Source organism: Mixophyes fleayi, chromosome 1 (assembly GCF_038048845.1).
Source record: "Mixophyes fleayi isolate aMixFle1 chromosome 1, aMixFle1.hap1, whole genome shotgun sequence".
In the NCBI taxonomy this organism is placed as follows: domain Eukaryota; kingdom Metazoa; phylum Chordata; class Amphibia; order Anura; family Limnodynastidae; genus Mixophyes; species Mixophyes fleayi.
In genome coordinates this window covers 290,049,231-290,064,554 of record NC_134402.1, presented here as the reverse complement: position 1 = coordinate 290,064,554, position 15,324 = coordinate 290,049,231, and the positions used below count along the sequence as shown (strand labels likewise).

Here is a 15,324-nt window from a genome sequence, read left to right as displayed (position 1 = left end):
GCCAAGCCTGCACTAGACTCAGAACATTTGACAGACTGTCCTACCTGTTCTTGTCACCACCTGTGGCTGCTGGTTTCTTTAGCTGCGGCTTGTCTGGATCCTGGAATGTTGAGGGGTCCTATTTGGAAAAAATAATGGGTACATTTAGAAAATTCCAACCAGCCCCGGCGTTAAATCAATAGGACCCACATTTAATACTTAAGACTTCCTCCAGCCCCAACATAAAAGTAATAGTATTCCCATTTAATAAACCTATTTCCCTCCCAACAGACAGCCCCTGCAATAAATTAATCACATTTACATATAATAAATATACCTATTTCCTGCAACCGTCACTGCCATTAAATAATTCATATTCACATTTAAAATAATATGCCTCATGCTCCTCAAACTCAGCCCCACATTCAATTAATAGCGCCCAAACCACCCCATCTTAAATTAATAGTCCCCACTATAAAATTAAATTGCCCCATCTTCACCCTACAAAGAAAATGGCACCCATTATTTAGCCACCACCTACCACACACACATTACATTGCCACAAGCCCGTTGTGCCATCACACACACATTACTGCGCCCCTTCATCACCATGATGTGCCTCCTTATAATCACACTGCACCCTCCATGCTGCTTTTGCGCCACCCTTCTCCTGGCTCCCCTTCACACACTGCCATACTGTCTGTGCTCCCCCTTCACTCTGCCATGCTCCCCCTTCACTCTGCCATGCTCCCCCTTCACTCTGCCATGCTCCCCCTTCACTCTGCCATGCTCCCCCTTCTCTGTTCCATGCTCCCCCTTCTCTGTTCCATGCTCCCCCTTCTCTGTTCCATGCTCCCCCTTCTCTGTTCCATACTCCTATTTCTGTTCCATGCTCCCCCTTCTCTGTTCCATGTTCCCCCTTCTCTGTTCCATACTTCTATGTCTGTTCCACACTCCTATTTCTGTTCCATGCTCCCCCTTCTCTGTTCCATACTCCCCCTTCTCTGTTCCATGTTCCCCCTTCTCTGTTCCATACTTCTATGTCTGTTCCACACTCCTATTTCTGTTCCATGCTCCCCCTTCTCTGTTCCATACTCCCCCTTCTCTGTTCCATGCTCCCCCTTCTCTGTTCCATGCTCCCCCTTCTCTGTTCCATGCTCCTCCTTCTCTGTTCCATGTTCCCCCTTCTCTGTTCCATGTTCCCCCTTCTCTGTTCCATGTTCCCCCTTCTCTGTTCCATGCTCCCCCTTCTCTGTTCCATGCTCCCCCTTCTCTGTTCCATGCTCCCCCTTCTCTGTTCCATGCTCCCCCTTCTCTGTTCCATGTTTCTATTTCTGTTCCATACTCCTATTTCTGTTCCATGCTCCCCCTTCTCTGTTCCATGTTTCTATTTCTGTTCCATGTTTCTATTTCTGTTCCATACTCCTATTTCTGTTCCATGCTCCCCCTTCTCTGTTCCATGCTCCCCCTTCTCTGTTCCATGTTCCCCCTTCTCTGTTCCATGTTCCCCCTTCTCTGTTCCATACTCCTATTTCTGTTCCATGCTCCCCTATCACTTACCTTTTCTATCTGCTTCTTCCTTTTCTTCTCCTCTGTCTTGCCGGCGCTCCTCACTGAACGTCGGGCGTGATAACGTCACGCCCGGTATTCAGTGCGAACGGAGCCGGCGCTGCGGTCACGTGAGTTTTGTTTTTTTTACTATTAAAGTTTCTAGCTCCCCCCACCAACGAAGAGGGGAGCGATTCAGGGTCGGGGCCTACCGGTGGATAGTCCGGTCCACCGGCGAGCCAGTCCGACCCTGTGTCTAAAGATATACAGTGCAGGAATAATTTTTGCAAACACCATCTCAATGAATTGATTTCCTGTATATACTTTCCCCATAGCTGACAGGTTGCATGGATGCAGTTGTATACTGAAATTCTAGCTTGTATAAATCCTACCTGGGTTGTTAGAAAAATTGATAATTTAGCAATGGACAAGGGAGCAGCCAGTATTGACGAGTGATCAATTACTAAAGGTGTCCTTTAAATTAAATTAAAAACCAAAAACTTCAGTGATGGAATTGACACCTTTTATTCTGCTCCCAGTTAGAATTGTGATTTCTTTGATTACCTTTTGCTACTCAGGGCCGGTGCTAGGGTCCATGGCGCCCTAGGCATTTTGAAAAAAATTGGCGCCCCCCCCCCCCCGCAAAAAACGGCACCCTCCTCACCCCGTCTTTCCTTACCTCACCACCGCCGCCTCTCTGCTCCGTCTCCTCCCCTCCACTCACTGACACTAGTGAGTGGAGGGGAGGAGACGGAGCAGAGAGGCGGCGGTGGTGAGCAATAGCCTCTTCTCCCCCCTCCCCCGTGCATCTGAATGCTGTGCGGCGGCCGTGACGGGTATGGTCAGCGGTCGCCGCACAGTTTTAAAGTAATTTTCATTCTGGAGGGCGCCCTCCAGAGCCCGGCGCGCTAGGCAAGTGCCTAACCATGCCTAATGGGAGCGCCGGGCCTGCTGCTACTCTATAGGTGGTGGCACATGTTTTGTGTTGCATTGAACAAAAACGTAAGGGCCCATGCTGAGTTGGGCATACACCCGTGTGCTGAGCATAAAATAGGTACATTTGTACTATGCATGCCCACAAATAAAGGAATATTTGGTACTGTTGCTGCCTCTGGCTTAGGCTAGGTACACACTGACCTTTTCCGACCAAAGTGTTATCTCAAACGATTTGGACCTTCAGTTGTAGGTACAATCAGTCTGGCGATCCATGCGTACACACTGACACGATTTACCTGCAGATCTGTGCTCTTCATCTGGTCCTCTAGTCTTCCGAGAATGACAGCACAATATTCATTCATTCATTCATTCATTATTGTCATTGTCACAGTGATTAAAACTGCCTTGTTATAGCTACCCACATGTCCTAACGAATTTCGTTAGCTTCTGTGACTCTGAAACTAGACATTCTGTCTCGGAACGAGCAAATTAATTATTCCTTCTACAGTACTCTCTACATTTATTTACCGGGACATTCGTTGCTAGCGTCTACTGTAAATTCTGTGGGGATTGTGAGCATGAGTGCATACACACTACATGATAGGTGATTGGTCGGAACATATTAAACCATACAAGCAACCAAAGGAGCCGTCAATCAACACTGAACGACTTTCGACAATCGTGTCGCTATATGCACTAACACAACTTCCGACCGAACAGCCGTATGTCGGATGATTTACCGATTATTGGATGAAAACGTTCCAGTGTGTACCTGGCCTTAGAGAGCATGCACATGGGCAGACAGTGATGCTTCTCTGTCCACATTTTCCACCATGCCTAATAGTGATCCCTTCTATTTCCAGGAGATTGTTCTCATTGCAGTGTGTTTTGGCTCTGTCACTTGCTGGGACCAGCACTTACTGAATTTACAAACTATGAATGGCTGTTTGAATAAAGCTGTGCATGCATGATAAACACTGATCTTAAAATCCAATTAAAATTTGTGTGGATGACTATGTTACAATGAATGAAGCAATATTTTGTCCTGAATCTGATCCTTTTTTTTTTTTTTTTTTTTTTTTTTAAAAATCCTTAATTGACAATTTATATTATCGGATAAAAAGCCAAAACTTTGTACTAAAACTTGACCAGTTGTTAAGTCTATGGCCAGTCTAAGCCACAGCCATTAGATGGCCAATTTTACACTGCAGACAGTTTTACCATAATGACCCTGGAAAAGCATTGTTAGAATTCTCAGCAGAATAAATATCTCTTAAGCCAGCAGTAAAAATGAGGAGGGAAATAATAATAATAAAAAAATAAGGATGGACATTTTGACCATTAATGCACTGTCTTGTGCAGTAAGATAAATCATGGTAAATTAGTGATGTGCTAATCAGTCATAGACTACCCTACTGCTTGGCTGTGTGGACACATCACGCTAGTACTCTCATATAAGCTGGGTGTACAGTTTTAGAAGACTGCAGTTAATCATAGGGAAGTCGCGATCATACGCTGTACTGCCAACATAAAGGGCAGCTCCTCTCGGATGAGGACCTAATGACCAGATGTTTGGTTTAATTATTCTTAATATTCTCATGTTATGTACTATGAGTTATTCTTTCATGTTATTATGTAGTCCTGAGTATTGATTGTACCGTATTGTCCTAAAACACTATCTTTTGGGAAAACAAAAGTGCCAGCTGTATTCTTTTTATAGTGGGGTTGATCTTGCGTTACCTGTCAGTAAGGGATCTGTGACATGTCATACAAGCTATTGGAAGCCTTACCATGGCTTTAGGTGCAGACTTTCCTTCTGATTTAATAGTTAAGGTTTTTTCGCAAAAAAACTAACCTGATACAGTTTTCATTAATAGTTACAAATGTAACCTCTGGAATGGCATTAAAAGCCCCTGGCTAATTCCGTAAATGTAAGGTATCTAGTGTACACTTATGAAATGTCCTCTGAACAGGCTAATCCTTGCTTTCAGTGCTCAGTATACAGTAAAAATAAAGTGTCAAAACAATAAAGTGAAACCATGAATTTTGACCCAGATATGCTCATCCATTCACATGGAACGTTAGCCGAGTACAATTAATGTCAGGTAAAAGCCAAATAAGCAAACCAGTGGAACAGGAAACCTAATTCACTTGCTTTAATGCAGGCAAGCTAATGTGAGTCTTTGGAGAAGTTAAGCAACAGTTTATTTGTCCACAGGAATCTGTCTATGTTTATATCTATCTAACATTCTATTATACACACAATATTAACAAATGGTATTGTGTTAGTGTATAATATTTTTCAAAATAGTATTTTATTGGATGTTATGTAATAAGTTATTTATCAGAACTCCTGTAAGAAAAAGTTACGCTTCTATGGTAGTAGAATTGTCCATGAGACGACCAGTACTCTAGGGTTTGAGAATTGAATGGTTCTCAGTTACTTGAAACCCCATGGTAGCACCCTTGCATGCATACATATGATAGATATAGATATATATATATATATATATATATATATATATATATATATATATATATATATATATATATATATATATTTATATTATTCTTTTCATGTAAGTGAACACAGCCTGGATGATGCCAGTAGAGGTAGTGATCACTGACACCAAAGCGTGCCATACTGGTGTAGATTCTGGGAAAACTTTTTATAAAGATCAATGAGCACTTATTCTTACAAGCATTCAAGCGATGTCCACTGTGATGTATACGTAGGGCAACTTAACCCAGAGTGTTTTATTCCTTTAGAGGGAACCCTTTCCTCCTGCTAAAATAAGTGTTTTCTGGAAATGCCATACTGTGTTTTTACTGTGACCCCCACAAACCGCTTGTTTTACCACTCTCCTTTTCCCAGTTTACTATACTGTTAGTAAAACCTTTACATCTTGTTAGCTCCCTCTCTTTTCCAGCTTATTCATTCTTGGCTCTATTTTACATGTATGTAACTTTGAAAACTGGTGTGCTTTTGACAAAATGACCCTTTCAAGCATCACAATCTACAGTCCTAGATTTAAAACACTATGTTAGTAAGAAAAAAAGGAAAACTTACACTTGCAATGCTCTAAGTAATCCTTAAATTGAATGTGTGTGCATGAAGACTGATTGAATGTATTACATTTTGTGTTCTTTGTTTAGTTTTTGCTTTATGTAATATCTTGATATTGCTATTATACAAGTACATAAATGGTAAATGAAAAGCAGCCACTAGTAGTATTATTTATTGCCATTTATAGAAGTATATTTTTCATTTACTTTTCCTGTGCTTTTAACACCGGAACACTAAATGGGGGGGAAACAGAAATGGTTTCAAGTGGTACTACTCCATTATACCTTGCTAAGGGTTCAGGTAGATGTCATTTTCGGAGGTCAACATGCTATTTTTTGTGTTTTCCAGATAACATGTTCGGTCCATATATTACAGTTTATAAAAAATAATTTGGTTTTGTAATAATAAACATTACAGGGAAGCTTTTTGCAAAATTCAAATAGTTTTTTTTGTACTATTCTATTAAAAGCAGATGGTGGTAACATTATGTGGGGGTAGGCCAGCTGTAGACAGTATTACCAACCCACCAGAGATACCTGGAGAGGCAAGTGTTATATCCACTCAAGTAGAGAAAGTATATAGCACATACCTAGACCATTCAATAGGATAGACATATTATTTTCATATATGAATCCCTCAGGGTCCATTTTCACATTAAAATAAACTCCATGAAAGTGGACTTTGACTTAAACTCAACAAGTCACTACTACCAAGACCACACGCCATTTACTGATCCAGGAGAAAGTTAAAAAAGAACAGTTGCCTCTGGAGGAGCAGATTCTTACCACTTGTATTCCATCAGAGATTAACATTCTAGCATAACAACATTCAGGAGTGTTGTATAGCCAGAAGAACATTCAAACCATTATCTATAGCACTGCTAATACCACCTTGTGTAGTAGGGCACTTTTTGTACCAATCTATTTGAATGAATAACTTTTTTTTTTTTAAATTTTTTTTTTATTATTATGTTCCACAGGCACAGGAGAAAGTGGGAAAAGCACATTTATCAAGCAGATGAGGATTATCCATGGCTCTGGCTATTCTGATGAAGATAAGAGAGGATTCACTAAACTTGTGTACCAGAACATATTCACAGCAATGCAAGCTATGATCCGGGCTACGGAGACACTTAAAATTCCATACAAGTATGAACACAACAAGGTAAGTGCTGTGCAGTGACACCAGACTTTTGTAGCTGGTGCTGATGGATATGTGATGTGGTACTGTATAAGCCGGTGCGGTTATTTTTAGACTAAGCTGGCCCAAAATAGCTGCCTGTGGTTTTAGAACAGTTGCCAATCAAAATCTAACCATATCTGAGGGCAGTTACTAAATCATGTAGATCTAAAATCACATTGGCCTGTGTAGCCATTGTGCTTCTTGAGATCCAGTTGACCCAGAAGAACTGGATCTGTCTTTTTAGCCTTTCAACATGTCTTGCCACAGATGTGGTAGTACTGAATGAAGGGACCCCTGAGTGTAAAGCTATTATTCAGTAGAACAGATGGGGAATCAATCTAGTAGCAGAAAACAATAATAAAGATATAGGCATACATTTGTGTTTGGTTTTCCTACTGCAGCAATTATGCACTCAAGATGATCATTTTATTTTTTTATATTGCGAAATTATTCATATCTTTTGTTAGAATGATGTCACTTGTTAGTAGATAGTCATCTGCACCATAAATACATTATTTCACTCTTTGGCAAGTGTATGCTGAATCTTAAATACACATCTATACGTTTTTATATTTATAAAATAATTCCTGTTTTATTTAACTACTTCAAAGCTTTTCAAATAGGAAAGCTTCCTTCTATAGCAAATAAAACAATATACCAGGTGTAGGCTTTTTATAGTAAGTCATGAAAGAAATATTGTCAGCTGACAGTTTATTTGTCCATAATTCAAATATCTTTTGGCACTTTCTAATTTCAAGATTTCCTGCTTTTTCACTGGCTGCCCCATTTCTTATTCCTTTGACGGAGCTAACTGTGTCTTCCATGGATGAATAGTAAAGGGCACTACCTTTAAAACTGCTCCTCTATCCTATCCTATCCTATCCTATCCTATCCCTACTATTCACTATATTATTTTGCCTCTGCCCGATATTCCCACAGAAGGGAAGAATATTTTGTGTTTCTGACTGAAGAGCTGTGATAGGAGATCTTAAAACTCTAATGGGCTAACCTGATGATCTACTTCAAAAGGAGCACACATTACCCTTTTCTAAAATGAAGAGCTCCAAAATTACCTCAGCACCTCCATATCAGCCACTTACTCATCCTAAAAGGCACCCACATGCCACTCGGCCCTCCCCTCCAAGGCAACCCTTTGTCCAACATAATGGTAATCTGCTACTAAATTACAAAATTATAGGGGGCATTTGAATGAATATATAATATTCCAGAATTCTGTTTAGAAAGTCTACTTCCGTGTAACATTTTGTGCAGACATTGAGGGATCCTGTTCTACAGGTAAATACAGTCCCATAGCAACCAATCAGACTGTTCCCTTCATTAGCTAAACTACACAAATATCAGAATCTGTTTTAATCAACATCCCCTATACTACACCATTATGTAGAACACTATTCATAGCCATCCCCCAATGGTTCTAAAACTGGTGTGGAAACAATATATAATTGTGCAAGGCCTAGTTCATTACTGCAAAACAGCAAGTTCCACATCGCTTAGGTTAAAAGATGTATGTTATCCAGTGTGTGTGTGTGTGTGTGTGTTATCTGATGCTGGTAGTCTGTGGTGTTCAGGTTCTTATCCATCTTGTTTGTGAGGGTTTTTTTCTAATAATTTGAGTTGAATAGAACAGCCGAATCACCCTTTGAATCTTCCTGAGGAACCTCTGATGGGGGTACATGTACTAGAAACTTCCAAACTATACTTACATTAAGTACTGCCCAAGGTAGCAGCTCCTCAGTATTTTTCTCAGGAACCTGGTGCTTCCCCTTTCTAGTTTCCTGCTCTGCTCATAGCAGGCAGTGTACGTGCAGAGTTTCTAGCACACAGGCTCTGGTACGCTCTATGACATCTATCTGCTGCAGCTCTAGCCGTCTTGCTCTTTGTATTTCCACTGCCCGCTATTTGCATGCAATTTTTTTAAAGAAATTCTCAAAATATTTATTATAATATAAACACTTTTTCTATGAGCAGTACTTTGTCTTTTAGCTTTTTATTATTTACATCAATTTATTTTCCTTTCTCTACTTTTGAGAATATTCTATAAGGAATCGATCAAGGGAAAAGGTTTTTTCGTTAAGGTGGGGGTGGGGGGGGGGGGGGGGGGTGTTGCAGCCTTCCAGTCTTCCACTTTCAGTGTTTCTTTATACACCAATGATATGTTTTTGTTAGTTTTTACTTTTGGTAGAGAGAAAAAAAAGCCATAGTTTAATTTCTACTGTTGGACTATGTGTCTTTTGGTTGAAGGAAATGTTCATTATCTGTTCAGTAACAGACATGACAATTATACAGCTAGTTTCCTGCCATAGATAAGTGGTGACATTTATTGAGCATTCTTTGTTCTGGGCAGTAAGATTACTAGTATCGCACATGGGGAGGTTTTCAATTCATAAAATGGGGAGGGTTTAAAAAATAAATAAACTATAAATATATATGTATCTGTGAGATATATACTTTGTACTTTCTCTTGTAATCAGTTTGCTGCCAAATTATCAAAAGCATGTACCTGCCATCTAAAATTAAAATAATGTGTAGATATATATATATAATTACAGTAAATGTCTTTGTTTTTCTGAGGAATAAGAAATGTGGGTTGGAGTTAAACAACAAGATACTTACTATGGCTGGGGGTGCTTCCTCTGATACACCTGCCATTTGCACTATTCCACTATGCACTGAAACCCACTGTTTAGGTTGTGGCAGGTGAATCTCTGGAGACGGTGTCAGAGTGCAACACTCTGCCTGAAAGGAGAACTTCCTCTAAATGGAAGAGTATTTGGGCCATGCAATCAGGGGATGGCTATAATTTCTAGTGGTGCTTTTTCAAGGGAGTTGCCTCCAACTCACTAGAGTTGGGCAGCTAGGTCTCTTGCCTATAAATGGCTGTAATCAGTGTGTAATTAGTTTCTTAATGTTTCAGTGTGGTGCTCTTATCACAGTTTTTTTTTCCATTTTATCACATATTTTGTCCCCAACATATAGCACTGGTTGTATGGAATTTGGATTGGCAGACAAATGGTGGTTCTGTTCATTACAGCGTTTTATAACCGTAATGACATGGTAAAAAATGTTGCCATCAGCTGTCAACTGCGTTTCCAGCACTTAATGTACAAGCCGGCAGTATTGCCTTCAATCCGCATCTGACTGTCTTGTTTTTTATACTATACTGTGCCCTTATTTCATAAACGTGCAGGAATATTTGCACTCTTGAAACAATTTAAATCTGATATTTTAAGATGGAAGGACAACATTATGTTCTCGGATTCTCTACTTGGATCTGTAGGTTTTTTTTGTTGTCCTGATTTTGACACAAGCCTGGAAATCTGCAATGTCCAGATAATGATAGCAGCTGCATTCTGCTGACTGGTGATCTGTCAGCAGATGTGGGGAAGACATATTTCTACCTAATCCCAAGCTGCTTTTACTTATGAACTGAAGCATCTTGATGGGAGCTGGGAATTTGCATTGGCTGCCGTGGGAGATTGAGAGGGTGGCACTGAACATTTAACAAAAAATTTCCAGATGCAAGTATCTTACTTTCTAGGGATAAAGAGTAGCGAGGAAAGAGCTATAGCAGTAGGATTGTTGGAAGTATATATAAATGAAACTGGGATGGGTGAGTCAGTCTTCACGGTAAAATAATACATAAGAGTTAAAGAAAGGATTGGAAGTGCACACACCTTTCTCGGTTTGTGTACAAATCCTTTTTCTTTTATGCAGATCTATGTAATGTATTGTGCAGTGTATTGCTCAGTGAACAATAACACAATTCTATGTTCCCTCCCTTACTGCAACACATTTTTTTGTCATTTAAGTTTGTAGAACATATTATACGAACCCAGACACACAACTACCAACTGCGACCCAGGATTAGTTCGGAACCATTGAAATAAAGAAAAATGGTCTCAGGCTCTTAACCAGCCACTGGTGATAATAGGATTATTGGAATAGATTCCCTTTTCTTAATGCAGGCTGAAATTTACAGTAATACACAATGTCAATTTACAGCGACAGCTTTTATTTTTGTGTATAGTAGACATTTAAGTTATTGTGACCATATGTGGATGTTTCAAAGGCTCAAACACATTGTTTGCTTTTTTTTTTTTTTTTTCTTACATCCTATGGCGTCCATATTTTTGGATAACTAATACCACTATCTTTTGTCTGGGGGTTTTTTCATATTTGATTTTATATGGGCAGGATGTGATTTGAACATTGAAAAATTCCTGTTTTAGATTAAATTGATGCAACTATAAATGCAATCCTAAAAGTCCACAAGCTCTTTCACCAGTGTCTAAAAGAACACACATAGAAGTGGCTGTGTAACCTGTGCATCAGAAATCTGTTTGGTACTGCTTTATATTCTCTCTGCAGTCCTGCACCCGAGTAAATGCGTGTATACACGTATTGAAAAATGCTTGTTCAAGCACAGACAAAAACCTTCTACTTTACCCATACTTTAACATGTCGCAAAACTTCCTTGCAGCATAACGTTTTGTGTACTTAGATTTCTATTCTAATTTACCTAAGAGCAACACTTCAGAATGCTGCAGACAATGTCAATTGACACTTTGTTACCAAACAAGCTTCTGTACAGTTCCAGTCACATTATTTTTTTAAGAGAGTCAAAGCTTGTTCAATAGGCTGTGCTAACACACGTTTAAACGCTTTAAAATAACGTTCATGTGTGCAAGGCTTAAACGTTGCTTGTCCAGGGTTGCTTGTGACTCTTCACTCGCAGGTAGAGCATTAGAATTCAGCAGAAGTCCCACCCCCCTCTTAGTGTTATACATACAGCAGGGTTGATAATAAAGAACGTGAACAATTTAATATTTGTTTTGCACTGTATTTTTTTGCAAATACAGTTGATTATTTTTTTTCCTATTTGGGACAGTAGGAAATGTGTTTAGCTCAGCATCAAGAAAAGGCAGGTTTATTCACTTAAAGCAATCTCTGTAGAAATGTGCTTTTCTGCAAGTTATGTTAAATTTTTGTTTTTATGCAAATGAAATTCATAACAACAAGAGTTAAGGCCACAATGACTAAATTATGCAATTAGTCTTGTCTGCAGTACTTCCATAGAAGAGAATATATGTGTTGCTGCCTGCCATGCTCACAGTCCATTAATGCAGCCAGCATTACACATCATCGGCATCTCCTAACATAGCACTATTCACATGGAACACATGCTGTATTTTATTTTTCTCTTAATCTTCTTTTAAGGTGCACACCAGCTCCATTTGTAGAGACTGAATTACTATAAAAATGACTTTTATTAATAACTGCAAAAACAGATGAGCACACTTTAAACACTAAATACATACCAAACACAATAGGAAAAATTTGTGTAGTAAACTCTCCAATATTGCTATCAAGAGTTGGTGTGTGCGTGTGTAAGTCACAAAAGAGTGTTTTGTAGTCTCATAAATACAATATATATATTTATTTATAAATAACAGTAGGGGCCTAATTACTTATATTTCAAATATTTTCCTAATAAGTATGGAAGGTATGAATCAGAACTCGCTGTTTATGCAGGTATTATTTAGATGAGTATATACATCTAGTACAGTGGTCAGGGAACGGGTAAATTACCCCAAATGGGGTGAAAATTAAATTCCTGGGGTAATGCTGCAGAGTCACATGCTGTCAGTTGGATTGTAGACCCCTTTAAATGGGAAATTGCTGTTGTACCAGAAGAGCCTCAAGGGTTGGCAGAGGCACTTCTTGAGCTTCGATGCAATAATGAAGCACGTATTGCATTTGATAACAAAGCAGAGCTGTCACATTTTTGGATGTCAACAGCTGGAAAGGCATTTGAAATTGCACATGAGAAGGCAGTCAAAAAGTTGCTGCCTTTTGCAACAACCTACCTTTGCGAACAAGGATTTTCCACTCTAATGAACATAAAAACAAAGCAGAGAAATCGATTGGATGCTGAAGACTGTATCCAAATTGCTCTGACATCAAAATGCCCCAATATTGATGCTCTCGTATCAAAAATGAAGCAGCATCATTTCTCCAAAACCTGAAGTTTTGAAGTTGAAGCTTTCAAAGACATTTTGAATGGATTCAATAAAATTTGGAATTCTAATAATATATGATTTCCTTCTTTTCAAATCAAGGGGGTAACGACGGCATATCTAAATATATTTGGGGGTAAAAGGTAAAAAAGTTCCCTGACCCCTGATCTAGTAGCATCACGCATGTACGAAATAAGACCTATTTCAGGACATTCGAATGTAGTTTGTCAGAATATATTCGTATTAGAAGTATTTTTGTTAGAAGTGTATCCACTGGGAACGGGTCCATGCTAAATATCTGGCCAACTCTCCAGAAGTGTCCGGGAGACTCAGGAATTTCACAGCGTCCTCCCAGAAGAGTCGGCAACCTCCTGGATCCTGTGTAGAGGAGGGGCTTAATTACACAGGGCCCCAGTCACCACTCCCTCTCCCTAACTTACAGCAGGATCTCTCACTAACCTAAAGCGTGTCAGGTATGATCCCAGGCTTAACTGCCCCTCTCTCTCATAGACAACTACAACAAATTGCAGCATTCTGCATTCTATTCAGGACAAATCCCAGAAAACTGATAAGCTCCGCCCCTTTTATGCAAGAATCTGCCACACCATAACTTGGTGTGATTAATCTCTGCAGTCCTGTGAGAAGTGGGAGTCTGGAATGTTCTAATCTGTACATGTTTTTTTGGTGGGTGCACTTTAAAGAACTTTAAACACCGCCAAGTCTGAGCCTGGTTGCTTGCAGACTGAACAGAAATAAAAACATGATTGTTGCATGTAACAGATAGGAGACATTGAATTGAAAAAAATATAAAAACTTCTAGATAAAGTGTAATTTAACGCTTTCCCCAAAGCTAGCCGATTTATTAATAAACCCTTTGCATATTAATACTCTTGTTTATCTGGTAGTTATATATTATAATAATCATGCATCATTCCTAGTATGTAACCATGATGGCTACATTTAAAATATTATTTGACATCCATAGTTTTATTCTACACAATCTAAGTGACATGTTGTGTTGACATACCATTATTTATGTTGTCACACTTCTGTTAACAGAAACTCCTCAACAAACTTTTTTCAGAAAAGGTGGGTAGTGTGTACCAAGTTTTATATCAGTCACCAACTACACAGTACAACCCTGCGCCCCCCACTCAGATGGTGCACCCCCCCCCCCGCAGCTTCTTACCTTGGTAGACTTGAAGGGAACGGGTGACATCTCCTCCTGCTCCCTTCAGTCCGGGAGAGTAGCACTGGGCAGTGACATCCTATCCTAGCACCTATATGCCAGACCCTCCTTGACCTTAAGGATCAGCAGCTGATCACTTTACAGGTAAGAAGTTTCCAGCTGCTTCTCCTCCAGGTCAGTGGCTGGTGCTGTGTGTGTGGGCACTGCTGATGGGGCATTACAATCACTGGAAGAGGGACATTATGTCCCTCAATCAGTGTTTTAAACACCATGTAACCTTTGGCTTTCTAGCCTAATGGTAACGCTGGCCCAGACATTTTTTTTTCTAATTCTAAATACAGGATGAAATTCTCACCATCTGTTCTTAATATTTGGAATTTAGACAATAATAATTTTTTCCGAAGAGGATTTAAAATGTAAAAAAACAAAGATGATAACCAATTTAATCAGAATCATGTAATTGCCGTTTGATAATCACTGCTGGAACAGCTGCAAATTCCATGTCTAAAATTGATGTCCAAATACAAATATTATCAGGCGATCATTTCACTTCTGACAGTTGACTCTTCTATATAACATATATTTGTCTTCTCTTGTCAAGTCTAGAAAGGGCCACCTTGTAAAAGAACAAGATAATATCAAATTAAACTTACTTTCTTCAAGAAACGTTTGTTTTCATTTCCTTCTGTCTTTAACAGTAGGCATGGTTTGAGATAAATGAGGGCTTCAGTGGGTGAATAGTTTTCAGAGGTTAAATTATTCTAACTTTAGAGTAGTTGTGAATGCAACAAAAATGGTATTAATAGATTGCTGTAAGTACTGTAGTGCTGTGTGTTTTGGGTAGAAGTGCCTGCTAAATATGTTTTTGTCAAATCACAAATGACAGCTGCTGCGGGAGAGAGGAGGCTGCTGGGTCCCGGCGCCCGGCGGATTGGCAAGTTACTGTGTTCTTTGTTTTTTTTTTTATATGGCTGGCCCACGGAAGAGAAGTTAGAGGGATCGTGACAGCGGGGCAGAGAAGAGGCAGAGGAGGGTGACAGCAGGAGAGTGACAGTGGGGCAGAGGAGGGTGACAGCAGGAGAGTGACAGCAGGGCAGAGGAGGGTGACAACAGGAGAGTGACAGCGGGGCAGAGGAGGGTGACAGCAGGAGAGTGACAGCGGGGCAGAGAAGAGGCAGAGGAGAGTGACAGCGGGGCAGAGAAGAGGCAGAGGAGGGTGACAGCAGGAGAGTGACAGTGGGGCAGAGGAGGGTGACAGCAGGAGAGTTACAGCAGGGCAGAGGAGGGTGACAACAGGAGAGTGACAGCGGGGCAGAGGAGGGTGACAGCAGGAGAGTGACAGCGGGGCAGAGAAGAGGCAGAGGAGAGTGACAGCGGGGCAGAGA

General features: G+C 40.0%; 1 protein-coding gene across 1 annotated transcript in view; it reads left to right on the top strand.

The window, feature by feature from the left end:
- Nucleotides 1-15,324, top strand: part of LOC142155399 (guanine nucleotide-binding protein G(q) subunit alpha) — a 102,618-nt gene that overhangs the window by 34,552 nt on the left and 52,742 nt on the right. Inside the window, exon 2 of the mRNA XM_075211023.1 lies at nt 6,510-6,694. Within this exon, the coding sequence (XP_075067124.1) occupies nt 6,510-6,694 (185 nt within the window). The remainder of the gene's footprint in view (nt 1-6,509; nt 6,695-15,324) is intronic.